At 41.8% G+C, this 15598-nt stretch overlaps 1 protein-coding gene across 1 annotated transcript in view; it reads left to right on the forward strand.

Annotated features, from left to right (window-relative positions):
- Nucleotides 1-15598, forward strand: part of PROM2 (prominin 2) — a 159283-nt gene that overhangs the window by 88515 nt on the left and 55170 nt on the right. Inside the window, exons 10-11 of the mRNA XM_033950017.1 lie at nt 542-682; nt 12876-12999. Of these exons, the coding sequence (XP_033805908.1) occupies nt 542-682; nt 12876-12999 (265 nt within the window). The remainder of the gene's footprint in view (nt 1-541; nt 683-12875; nt 13000-15598) is intronic.

A 15598-nucleotide genomic window follows, 5' to 3' on the forward strand; every position in this document is an offset into this window, starting at 1 on the left:
CGATCAGTGAAACTTTTTAGTACTATTCATTATTTTTAAATACCCCCACCCTTTGTTCAACCCTTAAATGCTTCTCTTTACTATAAATATTAGTTCCTCCCCCTTTCCTTACATCGAATTAGTCTAATTATGTCTATGTGAGACTATTGTATGTATATGATTGTGTCGTCGTCCCCCCCCCCCCCCCATTTTTGCCGATATACATCGCTTAGAAATGTTGATAAGCATTAGAATCAAATTTGAAATAAAACTTGAAACTTGAAAAACATACTAATCACTGTCTGCGCCATTTACTGCCTGCTTCTTTTCTGCCTCCTTTTACTTAGGGTTACCAGATGGCTCCAGGTCATCAAAGACAGACACAGCCAGTCCTGATTTTTTTTTATTTTTTACTATTCCATACAACAAAAGTAAAGCAAAGACTGATTCAACCTGTCCCTAATGAGCTAGAGCTATCTGGTAACCTTTTAGCATCTGACAGATGGAGCAGACTCTATAGCAGTGACATAGTTGTAACTTTATTTTTCTCTTTTCTTCTCAGGTGGATTTTGGGAATAGTGTTGTGCTGCATTTTGCTGCTGATTATCCTTTTTACCTTGCTCGGGCTAGTACTGGGTGTCTGGTGGATATCTGCAAAGGAGGACACCAGGACTGGAGAGACTGCTGCCATCCTACTTCTGATGTAAGATTCTGTACTTCCCTTAGCCACCACTTGTTTAATTTGTGAAGAGAAGAACTAGCATCCTCTCATGCCATATACGTATATATGTGTTAGGGATATGCACACAGAAAAAAAAATCTTTGGTTCATTTTTGGTAGATTAGGCCTTTTTGTGATTTTTGGCCTATTTTTTCAGTTCATTTCACACATTTCTTTTTAAACTCACACTGCTCCTGGTGACCCTGGGCAAGTCACTAACACTCCACTGCCGCAGGTACATTAATCAGGTTGTTAGCCCACCAGGATAGATAGGAAGAAATACTTGAGTACCTGCTGAAGGTAAACCAATTAGGCTATAAGTGGTCTATAAATACTAAATAAATGTGTTCAAGATTTTCTTTCTGTTAAGCTGATAATCTCAAACAGTTACAAGAGCATATTCATAGTATAGGTCATACAATAGACCTGGAAACATGCTCACATGGTCACAGTTCTACATTATGGCACACGTAGAGGGATTACTATTTGTTTGAAGTTCACTTTATCATACTTGTAGTTAATATAAGGGCTTCTTGGCTTCCCAGAATATTAGAGGTAGGATCGGTAAAGTGCTGTTTATCTGCAAGTTACAAAATTACAGAGAGCTTCGCGTATCGATGAGTCTGCAAACTATTTAGGTAATTTCTGATATGAAAGAGTAACTAAAGATTCTGGCAGTATTGCTGCATAGAGAAGCATCACTGAGCATTAATTTTCAGTCATGTGCTGGTAGTCGGAGGACCTCTGATTAGAAAAGAAACTATAAGCTCTTAAATGTGCTCTGAAGAAAATCGAAATCTATGGAAGCGGGAGAAAAAGAGGCATGGAGAATGTAAACTAAGAAATTATTATTATTTTTTTTTAAGTTCAGAAAAGTTTTATTAAAATTTTGGTAACAGAACAGGAAAATTCAAATGGCATCGTATCAAGAATATACAATACAGGGTATTAAAAAGAAAAACACCACAATGCCTCTGTAATGATGTGGAGGTGCATAATTGAAAGGAACGTCTAAGTCCGTTTTTGTCCAAGTCGCAATTCATCCAAAGTAAAAAATAGCTTAGGACACATTTTCAAAAAATACATCCAAATTTTTTTTCGTTTTGAAAATCGTCTAACTATACATTCTGCTGATCTGATCGTCCAAGCCGCTAAATCGTCCATCTTTATACCACATTTTCATCCAAGTCAAAAATGCCTAGAACAAGCCCTGTTGGACATGGGAGGGGTCTGCAAAGTGATGGACTGAACACCCACACACGGCACCTAAATAGTGGGATACCTTACAGGGCACTACTGTGAACATCACAAAAAGGGTGCCATGTCTTCATCGCACTACAGCTCCCTTATAAGGCATGGTGAGCCCCCCTAACCACCTCCAGAATCCCCTAGACCCACTTATCTACCACCCCAATAGCCCTTATGGCTGTAGGAGTCACTTATATGATAGTAAAAAAGGGTTTTGGGGGTGTATAGGGGAGTGCACATGTTTCAATATCAATGCAGTGATTACAGGGGCTTTTGGGCATGGGTCCACCTCTCTATGGGTCCCTAACCCACCTCCAAGACGGTTTAAGACGCTTCTGTGCAGCACAACTAGGCTTTCCTATGCCAGGCTGCCAGGTGATGATGTTCTGGAAGCACAATTTTCAAGTTGAGATTAATATTTTTATGGGGGTGGGGGGATCAGTGATCACTGGGGTAGTGTGTGGGGGGTATGTAGTATGTGTTTGCAGTGCTTATTTGGTCACTTTAGGTACGTTTTTCTGACTTAGACCATGTTTTACATAGTCTAAGTCACAACGTCCAAGTTCCATTGATCCTTGCTGTATAACTTTCAGTTATACATGCAGTACGACTAAGTCTAAGCCTGCCCACGTCCCGCCCAAATCCCGCCCTCGACACTCCTCTTGAAATGTCCCATTTAGCTATGGTTGTTCAGCGGCACTATGAAGGCCTAGGTCGTTTAGAAATATGTCCAAAACCTGGTTTTATTATCGGCACTTGGACGTCTTTTATTTATGATCATCCAAGTGCCGACTTAGACCGGATTTTGGACATTTTTCTCTTTCAATTATGAACCCCTTAAAGTATAGAGCAAAAGATAATTAAAAAAAAGGGAGGGGGAAAGGGAGGAAAGAAGGAAGGAGACAAAAATAAGCAAAACAAAAAGACCTCAGAAAAATACTAGAATGAATTGGTACCACCTCTATGTTATATATACTACATGCTATGTTGTCATTTCAAACAAGAAAAACTATGAGTGGAGCAATAGGCTCCGGCTCAACCATGCAATATAATAATTTAAGTGATCAATGAACAAGAAACCCAAGGTTATGAGGAAATTAATATGTAGTAGAGAAGGACAATTTAGCAAATTCCTGAAGGAACTGAAGTAATAAATCAAATAGCAAGTACACTAAAACCTCCAGTGATAAATGCTGAGCATGGGTGCTATATATATGTGGTTCTGACTGAATCTTTCCTAAAGAGGAAAAAAGGCCCCAGAAGCTACTTCTTCCATGGCTATGAAGAAACGAGCTGTATGAACTAGCTCCCCTTCAATCATCTATCATGGGCCAAAAAAACCTCCTTTACGTAACAAAATGTTCACTTACTACTTATAGATCACAAAACTATAATAGTGAAAAAAGTACTTAGCTGAACTGTATAACAGCAAACCGTTCCACTGCAAACCAGGAAATTCAGTGCTTTCAATCCAAGTTAACTTTGCCCCGTGTCCAGCATCACTCCTCTGTGTCTCTATTCCCCCAAGTCTAGCACATCCCTTCTCTGTTCCTATTCTTTCTCACGTCTAGCATTCTCCTGTGTCCATATACACCTTCCATATCTGGTATTGCCCCTCAGTGTCCATATATCATCCCCATGCATCTCCCCTTTGTACCTCTGTCCCTATATTCCCCTTCACGCCCATCATTTCATCTCTGTTTTTGTATACCTCCAAGTCCAGCTTATCTGGTCTCTTCCTCCCCTACACCAATGTGTCTCTCCCTCTCTCTTTCCTCCTTCTGCTGTATGCTCATTATTTTAACCCTCTTTCTTCATCCCCTTCAGCATTTCTATTTCCCTTTGCTTCTCTCTTCTCTTCCCTGCAGGTCTAATACCTATCTCCATTCCTTCCAGAACCTTCCAAGGGTCCTAGAACTTTCTTCTATCTCTTTCGTTCTGTCATCTCTAGCCCCCCTCCCATTGGTCCAACACCACTCTACCTTCCTTCCTGACCCCTGCCTGCTGCCCAGCAACTCTCTTCCTTCCCTCCAGCTCCAGATATGAGTTCAGTGTCTCTCCCTTCCCTCCAGCACTCCCCCCATGGGTCCAGTGCTTTGCTCCCCTCTAGCTTCAGCTAAACCCTCCACCTTGTAGGTCCATGATCCTCTCTCCCTTCCCCTCCAGCCCCAGGGAATCTCTCCTTTCCCTCTAACACCCCCCTCCCCCCAGTGCTTTCCTCCCTATCCTTCAACTCTAACCAGTCAACCACACACACACCCTTCCAACCCCAGCTCCAGACACAGGTTCAGTGTCTCCCTTTCCTCCAGCTCCAGCCATACCCCCCCCCCATGGGTCCAGCACTCTCCCTTCAACCCCTAGCCACTTCCTACAGCCCCAGCGCCCTTTTAGTCTCTTCCTTCCAGTTTCCCCCTCCCGAGCAGCAGCACAGCACCTTCTCCTCGATCAAGCAATCGTAGCATCTTCCTTCATTCTCTCCCCCAGGTCTGGCAGCAACAGCACCTTCCTTTCCCTCACCCATTTAGCAGTGACAGCATAACACCACCCCTGATCAAGCAGAAGCAACAGCAATGCCTTCCTCCTACCCCCTTTGTCTAGCAGTAGCAGCACAGCACAGTATCCCTCCCCCAGATCAAGCAGCAGCAGCACTTTTTTCTCTTCCAGTTGGCAGCACCTCTCCCACCCCCACCCCCGAGCTATTCATACCTAATGGAGCCAGACCCCCCCACCACCTATCCTCACAGGCCTTGATCTGAGGCCTTCTCTCTGCCAAAGTCCCTCCTTCTGATGTAATTGTTAGAGAGATGTTCACACGGGATGGACATGGGCAGAGCACAAGCGAGGCCGATGTGCACTGTAACTTGCGTGCATATATGTCTAATTTAGGTGCTAATATTTACACCAGCCATAGAGCTGTTGTAAATGAGCATGCCTAAATTTAAGTGAATTTATTCCAGATTACGCTAGCATTCAATGAGGACACTTATAGCGGAGTTATTAGGATGTTTAAATGGTGGCAATTTGTTTTGAAAATGCCTCCTATAAGTCTAGATTTTTCCTCTGTTAATGTGCCACATATGACGAGTCTAGTAAGGGGAGGTTGGGCAGACCTCCCCGAGCACCATCTTCGCAGAGGAGCAGGTACCTCTCCTCCTAGTGTACCTCTTTAAATGTTCACCATCACGTGCAGTGTCTTCCATTTGCTGCTTGCGTTGGCCTAGTCTCCCTTCTGACTTCATTTCCTGGTTGCGGGACCAGGACTTGACATCAGAAGGGAGCAGAGGCTGGCACGAGCAGCAGATGGAAGATGCTGCTCACGTGGTGAATGTTTCAAGAGGTACGCAAGGGGAGGAGGAACTCAAGCAGTGGGGAAGAGCGGGGGTTGCTCAAGCGGCAGGGAAGACCGGAGGGGTGCATAGTGTGATGATGCCAAGCGCCAACCTCCTCAGCTATGCCACTGGATAAATCTGCCAGTGGTTTCCAGAATTGTGAGTCTTAGGTAGCATACAGAACACACCCAGAGAAGGATGATTTGGTATGAATATTTTTAGATGTGACTGCACTTGCTTTGGAAATACCTTGTTAATATTTTTCAGTTATTGTTATATATATTACTGTGTGAATTCCTCAAGTCACTCTCCTGTGGTATGTATTGTTTGAGAGCTGTCTGTGCCGTTCTATATATAATGGTATGTCTGTTGTCACTATAGAGCCTCCTTTGATGTCTTGATAATGTTGTGGTTATTTATAGGCTCTTTATGGCAGCTCATTCTCATGTAGGAGATTATACATGATTTTATTTTTTTCCCTGGAAAGTTTCAATTTTATCCTGTGTCTGAAATTCTCTGTAGTTTTCTAATTTATTGTTTTGCCCATCTGGTGGAGTAAAATATGTGTTCTTTTTGTTTAAAAGTATGTTCCAGTCTGTTGGAGGTTTAATAGAAGGCAAAATGATAGGAGAGTCAGAGGATCCCCTGCAGGCAAGTTCCCACTGGCCACACTGATGGAAGTGTACTGTAAATCAAATGGGGATAATAAACCTCTCTAACTGCCAATTATCACAGCATGAGATCTCAGTACTGTTTAAAGGACTTTCATTTTGCCCTTCTAGTAAACTAGATGAAATCAACTATTCTCAGATCTAGAATTTTTTTTTTAGGAAACTCTACCTGAAAATACATTTTCCACCTCATAATATTAAGTGGCTAAATCTTATATTTCTTGGAAACAAACAGGAGAAACTGCCTTCACACCAGTGAATAGCAAACAAAACAACAAAGGTGACCAATTGGTGTTCAGACTCTATCAATATCGCCCCTATCCTGCCTTTCCTCCAAAGGAATTATATTTTTAATATTTAATTTCCAGTACAGACATATCCATCAACTCAGAAAGGAGCTATTCAATCATTTCAATAAAGACAAACCTCATATTATGAGTATTTTCATAATCAAAAGCATTCACATTTCATTTCACTTCCATCATTCTTGAAACATATCACAATAATAAAATTACAAAAATAGTGTCTCCAAAACTACCACAAATCACATTCACATCTATTGAAAACTAAAATTTCAGATGTCCAGTTGTTCTAATGTCCATGCTCTACTCAAAATAATGGTAAAATCGTTGAATGAATTTGCATCCCATCTTAATAATTTTTGATGTTATCAGAAGATTCTTTATTCAAACGTAGTTTTGATGCAGATTGTTGTGCTGAGGGGCGAGGATGTGTCGGCTATTTTAATGAGTAAAGAACAACGTCTAATTTTCCAATGGGACACAGTGGAACCGAGAGGTCTGAATAAGGAAATTGAATGGGGTTTAGTTTGAAATTGGGTTGTCCAATGGAATGGTTATACGTGTCAACTTTAGCGCACATGCGCTGATGTTTTTTGTATTTAACTGTGGTGGGGGAGCAAACCTGCTGTGTATGGAGTATTGTAGGGGTGTTTCCTTAATTGCACCTGAAGGTTAGGCCTGTATGACATCATCAAGCCTGAATCATCATTCAAGCCTGAACCATTATTTGCAAGAAATCATTCCAGCCTGAACCTAGCAAGAAGAGAAAGAAGAATACATCTTTGCTGTTTCTGCCTGATGCATTCTGGGTATGTACCAGAACTTTATTCTAGTCAAGGACATCCAGCCATGCCTATGTGATCTGCCCATGTAAATCTTGGGGGAGTTATGTTCCTGTACTTCTTATCTAACGAAGGTGCCTCTGTTCTACAGCCTGTGCGAGACTTTATACAGAAAGTCTGTTCATCTAAGTTCTGTTTCTGGATTGGTCTGGAGAAGTCATCTGACGAGATCCAAGTGAAAAGGTGCTAATTATAATTTAGTCTGTGCCAGGATGTGAGGGAACTCGCATCTTATCATAGGTTACTCTGCATTCTCTATAATAATTAAGACCTGAAAAGTTACCTCGTGTGTCTCTCTGTCTGAGAGAGTGAATCGGACTTTAAACAGATCTGGATTCCATCACATCAAGGAAATCTTTGCTGCCAACTTAAGTAACAGCTATTCTAGTGGCTGACAAACTCTTGTTCTGGTACCAAAAGAATTCTTATCTTCAGTTCTGAGTAGAGGACGACTTCCTTTTCACCTGATTTTGTGCCAAGGCCTAATTGGATGGTGAGAATATGGAATTCTATTATCTTATCAGCTGGGGTTAGATAAGTGAATCCTATTGTGGTTCGGGATAAGGAGAAGTGAAGCTACCCTTGGTGATAAGCGATATATTTAGTTGCTGCTAATGAGGAATTATTATTATAAGGAATTATAGAGTGTAAGAATTAGTTACTTCTTTATCTAGCTTGTGTGTTGTAATAATTATGTACTGAGTTCATATATGTATTCAGATATTTTGTGAACAATAATTAGATATTGCTGCTGGCTTGTGAATTATATTTTTCTATTTTCATAATAAAAGTATTTCTCATTAGCCTGGGTCTGGTTTCGTATAAGTAGGCTAAGCAAGCTGAACCTGGATGAGATATTATGGTCTTCCCTAGAAATTAACAGGCACGTATTTGTTTATGTAACTGATTAGTGGACCATAAATCTTCCTACAGTATCCTGATATTTTGTATCCTGTGTGTTGTCCAATTGGAATATGTCTGTGAAAGTATAATTTTAAGATTTATGTAGTAAATTACCAGGAGTATATTGTTAGGAGTAGTTTGAATGTGTTTATATTAAAATAAAAATTTTTTTAGGAGTGATGCTATGTCTCGTGGAGCACCGCAATTTGTCTTGGCTCCTTAAGATGCTTTAGTGAAATACAGGTCTGTGTTGGGCAAGAGCTTTTTCAAAAATTTGCTGGAAGTTTGGATAGAGAATCTTCTGATAACATCAAGAATTATTAAGATTGGATGGTAAAATCATTCAATGATTTTACCATTATTTTGAGTAGAGTTTAAACATTGGAACAAGTGAATATTTGAATGCCTTATTCTTCGATAGGTAGGAATGAGATTTGTAGGAATTCTATGAGCGTCGGAGCAGCGTTGGAGGATTTAGCATTCTGCGCTGCAGTAGAAAGCTCTACTGCAGCTAAGTAAAAGTGGGCAGAGGTTAAAATAATATGAGTTTTGTTTTTAATGAAGTGATTGAATAACTTCTTTCTGAGTTATTGGATAAATCTTACATTTAAAACACAGTTGATAGGCTGGATAATGTTAGTGGGGCAGACTATAGCACATAATAAAACACAAAATTATAACTGGAAGAATGCTTAATTAAAATAATGAGTTTTGAATGCCCCCTTGAATTTCTGAAAAGGTAATTCTAAGTGAAAGTTCAGGGATAAATTATTCCAAAATGTGGCAATAACGGATGGCCACCAGGAGGATCTCGGGGCTCAAAGATCTCTCGTACGAGGAGAGACTAAACAAACTACAGCTCTACACTCTAGAAGAACGTAGGGAGAGGGGAGACATGATTGAGACATTTAAATACATCACAGGACGTATCGAGGTGGAAGATGATATCTTCTTTCTCAGGGGACCCTCTGCCACTAGAGGGCATCCGCTCAAACTCAGAGGCGGGAAATTTCATAGCGACATCAGGAAGTATTTCTTCACAGAAAGAGTGGTTGACCGTTGGATATGAGCTTCCAGCGCAGGTGATCGAGACCAGCAGCGTGCTGGACTTTAAGAATAAATGGGATACCTATGTGGGATCCCTACGAGGGTCGAACTAGAATATCGGTCGCCAGGTATAGACGTAAGAGGATAGGTCAGTAGGGTGGGCAGACTTGATGGGCTATAGCCCTTTTCTGCCGTCATCTTCTATGTTTCTATGTTTCTATGTAAGAATGCTGACACAAGATTGCTTATCGAATCTAAGCAAATATTTGAAAAGACGGAAGGACTAATAAGTTCTGACCCGACGACCAAAGAGCTTTTGATGGAAAATAAGATATTATGCAATTAAAAAGAAATGGAGTTTAACTCGAATAGTATATTTGATGGACATTGATAAGTATTTTAAAAGTAATCCAGTAGGAAACAGGAAACTAATCCTCATAGAATAAGAATAAAGTGACAATGATCAAACCTTTTTACGTCATAAAGGAGTTTTACAGCAGTTATTTTGTATTAAACATAGAAAAAGATAGAAATAAATGCAGATGAAGAAAATATGGCTATCTAGTTCATCTATCCATGCCATCTACTATTACTACTATTTGTCACTTAGATAGCACTGAAAGGTGTACGCAGCGCTGTACATTTTGACATTTAATAGACATTCCCTGCTCGGAAGAGCTTACAATCTAACTTGAACAGACAGACATGACATATAAGGTTGGGGATGCAGACCCCAAGGTGAGAGGAGTTAGGAGTGGAAAGCACTCTCAAAGAGGTGGGCTTTTAACTGGGCCTTCAACACTGCCAGAGACGGAGCCCACTGTAGGGATTCGGGCAGCTTGTTCCAAGAATATGGCACAGCATAATAGAAGGGACAGAGTCTGGAGATGGCAGAGGAAGAGAAGGGCATAGACAGGAGGGGCTTACCAGCTGAGCAGAGCTCACGGGGGGGTGGGGGAGGGGGGAGGAACATATTGGAGATAAGTGAAGAGAAATAGTGAGGGGCAGCTGAGTGAGTGCATTTGTAGGTCTGTAATAGGAGTTTGAATTGTTTTCAGAATCGTATGGGAAGCCAATGAAGTGACTTTAAGAGAGGGGTAACTTGAGTATAGCGGCTCTCATGGAATATGAGCTATGCAGTCGAATTGTGGACGGACGAGAGGTGAACGAGATGTCTAAGCGGAAGGCCTGACTATTCTTATGCTCTTATGTTATACAAATTATTCCACATTTTGGGTCCCAACATAGAAAACATGTGTGTGCAAGTCTCAGTATAATGATATGTTGTCACAGATGGTATACAGTACATAACTGCTTTGCAGATTCTGATCATTATGTATGCTTTGGCTGATATAAATTTAAAGCATCCCTTACTCTCCCTTAGAGATACAGTATACTTACCACATGCTTTCTTGAATTCAGAAATAATTTTGTCTCCACCACTTCCATTGGGAAGCCATTCCACACATTCACTTTCTATGAAAAACTATTTTGAGGTTACTTCTTAGTCTATCCCCTTTCAAATTCAACCTATGCACATTTATGCCACATAGGTATTTAAATGTCTCCATCAATATCGCCCCTATCCTGCCTTTCCTCCAAAGTATACATATTGAGATCTTTAGGTCTGTCCTTTTATGCTTTGTATTAGCCTTCCTCTGGACCAACTCCATCCTGTTTATATCTTTTTGAAGAAGCAGTCTCCAGAATTATACAAAATATTTTAAATGAGGTCTCACCAGAATCTTACACAGCGGCATCAATACCTCCTATTTCCTGCTGGCAATTCCTCTTCCTATGCACCCAAGCACCCTTCTAGCTTTCACTGTCAGATGTGCGATATTTAGATTTAGTGTATTTAGATTTTGATTAATTTCCTCAACCACTTTGTGTCAGAAGGCAGAAGCAATGCCTATTCGCTTTTTCAAAATGACTGTGCCCAACCCCTACTGGTGATTTCTGACATATCACTAGGGATTAGCCTGCCAAATAAGGGAAGCATTCTGAGATAGCACTAGAGGTCAGGTGCTGCTATTTTCCAACGTTGCTGGACACCTTCCAATGACCAGGTAAGTATTGTCAGGGTGCCACAGTTTCAGAAACTGCCTACGCAGGGCCCTGCCTGGGTCTGGTATACTGTGGCTTAGAGTGCCAGGGCCAGAGGTTCCCTGAACCAAATAATTTTGAGGAGAAGTCATTTTTTTCTGTCAGTACATGAACAAATCCCTGTTTGGTTATCTGTTATTTGTACGCCTAAAAAGGAGGCGGTAGTGGCTAGCGCGCTCGAGAATTTAACACGCACTATTTAAGGCCCTAGTGCACCTTTGTAAAAGGAGCCCACAAATTAGAAGAGGAGTGGCTGAATTTTACCATTCTATATAAATATTATCCCTGTCCCTAGATGGCCCTCAATCCTGCCACAATTTAAGATGGATACATTTATAGAATCACCTAATTTTAGGCACATATGCATAAATGCCAGTATTTTAGTCATTTGCATATTTAAGTGTCACTTACACAAGTGAATGGTCTCATATAAAAATATCAACTAGCATAAAGTATGCACCTAAATTGAATGCTACATGCTTCTATTGTGGGCGTGCATGAAGCAGAATTATGGATAAAGTCCACATTTACATATGTAGATTATAATATTTCTTAATGCACATGCATTCTTCAGGAAAGCAAATGTTAGCACTTATATCAACCCTAAATCTGGTATAAATACTAGGGCCTATATGCGTGCATATTCTTTCTTACCAATGCTAGCATTTTATAAAGTCAAGCAGGCATATAAAATTGACCCATGAAAACAGGTGTTATTTATACTTTATAAAACTATCTTCATAGAGATCACAGCCTAAAGTAATCCATAGAAATGCTGCCAAATTAATTTTTTTTTAAAAACCCATGCAGTTGGCACCTTCTGCTGACCACATAAGTGCTTTTGATTATTGAGCCAATAGTTTTTGAAGTATGACAAGCCAAATGACCAATATATAAATGTGGCCAATTATATTGGAGAGAAAAATAATTATTTTTAACTAAATTTGGTGTGCCTGCAAACAGTTTAATAAGGTATCCTCTATACCAGGGGTGGCAACCTCAGTCCTTGGGAGTTGCAACCTGGTCAAGTTTTGAGGATTTCCCCCAATGAATATGCAGTGGCATAGCGAGGGTAGGAGGCGCCTGGGGAGGTGGTGCTCCCCAAGTCCTCCTCTCCTCTCCGACCCCACCCCACCACTTCCTTCCACGCCAGCCCCTGCTCCTTCTACGCCAACCACACCACGCACGTGCCCCCATACCTCTTTAAATCTTCACCAGCACAAGCAGCGTCTCCAACCTGCTGCTCATGCTGGCACTGGTGGTCCCTCTGATGTCACTTCCTGGCCCCGTGACCCGGAAGTGATTTTATAGGGAGCCAGGCCATCACGAGCAGCAGGTAGTTGCTTGCAATGGCAAATATTTAAAACAGTATGCGGGGGGAGCGGGGAAGGGAAGGCACAAATGTGGCATGGGGGCAGAGAGGTACCAGTTCCCCCACCAAGATGGTGCCCAGGGCGGTCCGCCCCATGGCTAACTCCCCCCTCCCCCCTCACACTTTACTACACTACTGTGAATATACATGAGATCTATTTGTATACAATGGAGGCAGTGCATGCAAATTGATCTTATGCATATTCATTGGGGATATTCTGAAAACCTGACTGGTTGAAGACTGAGGTTGCCCACTCCTGCCCTATACAGTATGTTTGTTTGCTGGAGCTTGATAGAAGGGTATGTGTATTTATAGACAGTTCCCATGTGCATCTCTCCCACTTTTTTCTCTTGCAGAGGTACTGGCCTCAGTTTCATCTTCTCCTGGTTACTCATCCTTCTGGTTTTCGTCACATTTCTACCTGGGGGGAACATTCGTACACTATTGTGTAAACATTGGGCCAATCAAAATATTTACAAGGTACAACTTCCAGTTTCTATCATAATTACTACCAAACAAAAAATATAGTCACTTTTATTCATATAAGTAGAACAACTTACCCCCAACAATTCAAAACTGTAATACAATCAGTGAAAATCAGCCACCTTGACTATTGTACATTTTTATATGCAGATTTACCACAGAAATGTTGGGGAGGTTTTAATGAATATAAAATTTGCCCCCCCCCCCCCCCCCCCCCCACAACACACACACTTTACAAAACTGTGCAAGAGGGTTTTAGTGTCGGAGCAGTGCAGAGAATTTAGCGTGCCTGCCAGAGCTAAAAACCTTTTGTGCAGTTTTGTAAAAGATGGGGTTAGTCTCCAAGGTGATTACTCTGAGTAGCCAATGGGACAAAGTTTTAACACCCTTGCTATAAGCTTTACATTAGATAGGGTTACCATACATCCGCACATGTCCTATTGGGTAGGATTACCAAAACCCGCACATGTCCTATTGTTAGAGGAAAGTCTGGGTGCCCAGACTTTTTTTTAATGGAGAGTCTGTCAAGGTTTAGCCAGTTCTCCCAACTCCTCCACCTACCTCCTCCCCAGTCACTGTAATTCAGTCTTTGGGCAGCTGGCAGCAGCAACGAGGTGAGCCTGCTGCCACCAGCCAGGCCTGTAAGCCGCCTCTCTGCAGGTCCTGCCTAAATGGGAACAGGAAGTTGCATCAGATAGGCAGCTTCTGGGGCTAATTGCTGCTGCCAGCTGTCTGAAGACTGAATTACAGCAACCGGTGAGGAAGTAGATGGGGGAGTTTGGAGCTAGAGAGGTCATGAGATGAAGCAGCAGCAGAGGTCAGAGGAGGGAGGGGAGGGGGCTGGAGAAACAACATGGAGAGGAGCTGGAGGAACAGCATGGAGGCAGGGAAGGAGGGAGGGATGGAGAAATAGCATAGAGGGAGGGTGGGCAGGAGAAGCATTATGGAAAGGAGAGAGTGCTAGAGAAAAGAACATGGAATGTAGTGCTAGATGAGAGGGGAGAGACAGAAACAGCAGGAGAGGAGGTTGGAAAGAGAGAGAGAGGGAAGCACCGGTGAGGGTTGGGATTTGGAAGGAAAGGGAGAAATAAAAAAGAAGCACCCATAGGAGAGGGGGTTGGAAGGAGAGAGAGAGAGGATGGGAAGGGGGACCATGGAAATGGATAAAAGGTAGGTGGGGCTGTGGGTAGAGTGTGGGTAGGACAAGATTAAAGGGTAGGCCAAGTAGACATGTGCCATGAGCCTGAAGAGTTCAGAGGGACCCAGAATGCTGCCTGCTCTGATGATGTCAATGTGCCTGTCTCCGGGGTCAGCTCCAGATGTCTAAGTACTGTCTCCTCTTACCTTCTCCATTATTCAGTGTAGCCGAACTCACAGTCTTCAAAAGGCTATAGGCAGCGCTTCCTACACATTGCCCATGGCTGACCCAGAAACCTTTCCTATGACGCAGGGATTTTGCATCGGAGGGAAGGCTTCTCGGTCAGCCAGGTGCAACGTGTAGGATCTGCTGCCTGCAGCCTTTTAAAGACTGAGTACAGCTGCACTGAATAATAAAGAAGGAAGGAGAAGATGCTAGTACTTTTGGAGATGCTCCCTCATGTCAACCCTCTTGCATGGGGAGGCAGGGATGGGGAGGGTTGGGTCCAGGGGGCCTAGTGTACTTGGGTACCTAGGGCCCACTGAATAATTAATCCTGCCCTGAGTGTGAGTGGGATCATGTGTCCTCTTTTTTTTGTTTTCACAAATATGATAACTCTAACATTGGCTATGAGTTGTCTTCAAGCTGAGTTGACATGCTCAGCATTTCGAGTTAGGCATGGAAGGAGGGGTCATGATAAGAGGGTTAAACTTTTAAGGTACATTCCTATGTGATCTTTATGCTCAGAACATGCTTTTAATTTATCATTACTGAGGCCTAATATTTTTAGAAAGGTTACCACGGGGCATCAGATTTCCAGAAGGACTATGCTAAACCTGTGGAACAAGCTTCCTTCCATTTTGAAATTAGAAACCAGTTATCTGAGATTTTGCCACACTTTGAAACCTTGGTTCTTTGGTAATTTCCCTCAGAACTAATTGATTACAAGGCCTTTCTATAAGGGCTATGTTACATTACATTACATTACAGATTTCTATTCCGCCATTACCTTTCGGTTCAAAGCGGATTACAAAAAGAGTTATGGAAGAAGGGTTACAACGTTAGATCAGAGAAGGTTTCCAAGAGAGGGAAAAGTAGGATCTGGGGTTAGCGAGGGGATGGTTATGATTTAATTATGTTTTAAGTGATATTTATGTATTATTTATATGATCTACTGATTAATTTGTTTTGTACAAGGGGCCACTGAAAAGTTCTCAACCCAACCAAGAGGAGAATGATATGGAGCCAAGAAATTTACAAGTTATTCCACATGTTCCACATGTTATTCCACATATTATTCCACATGTCTGCCTACCTAGACTCACACTGGTTACCAATACAAGCGCGAATTCAATTCAAATTATACTGTCTATTATTCAAAACAATAAATGGCACAGCCCCCAAATACCTAAACAACCGCCTGAACCAAAACCTCACCACTAGACAAAGAAGAACTAA

This window comes from Geotrypetes seraphini, chromosome 6 (assembly GCF_902459505.1).
Source record: "Geotrypetes seraphini chromosome 6, aGeoSer1.1, whole genome shotgun sequence".
NCBI classification, from domain to species: Eukaryota; Metazoa; Chordata; class Amphibia; order Gymnophiona; family Dermophiidae; genus Geotrypetes; species Geotrypetes seraphini.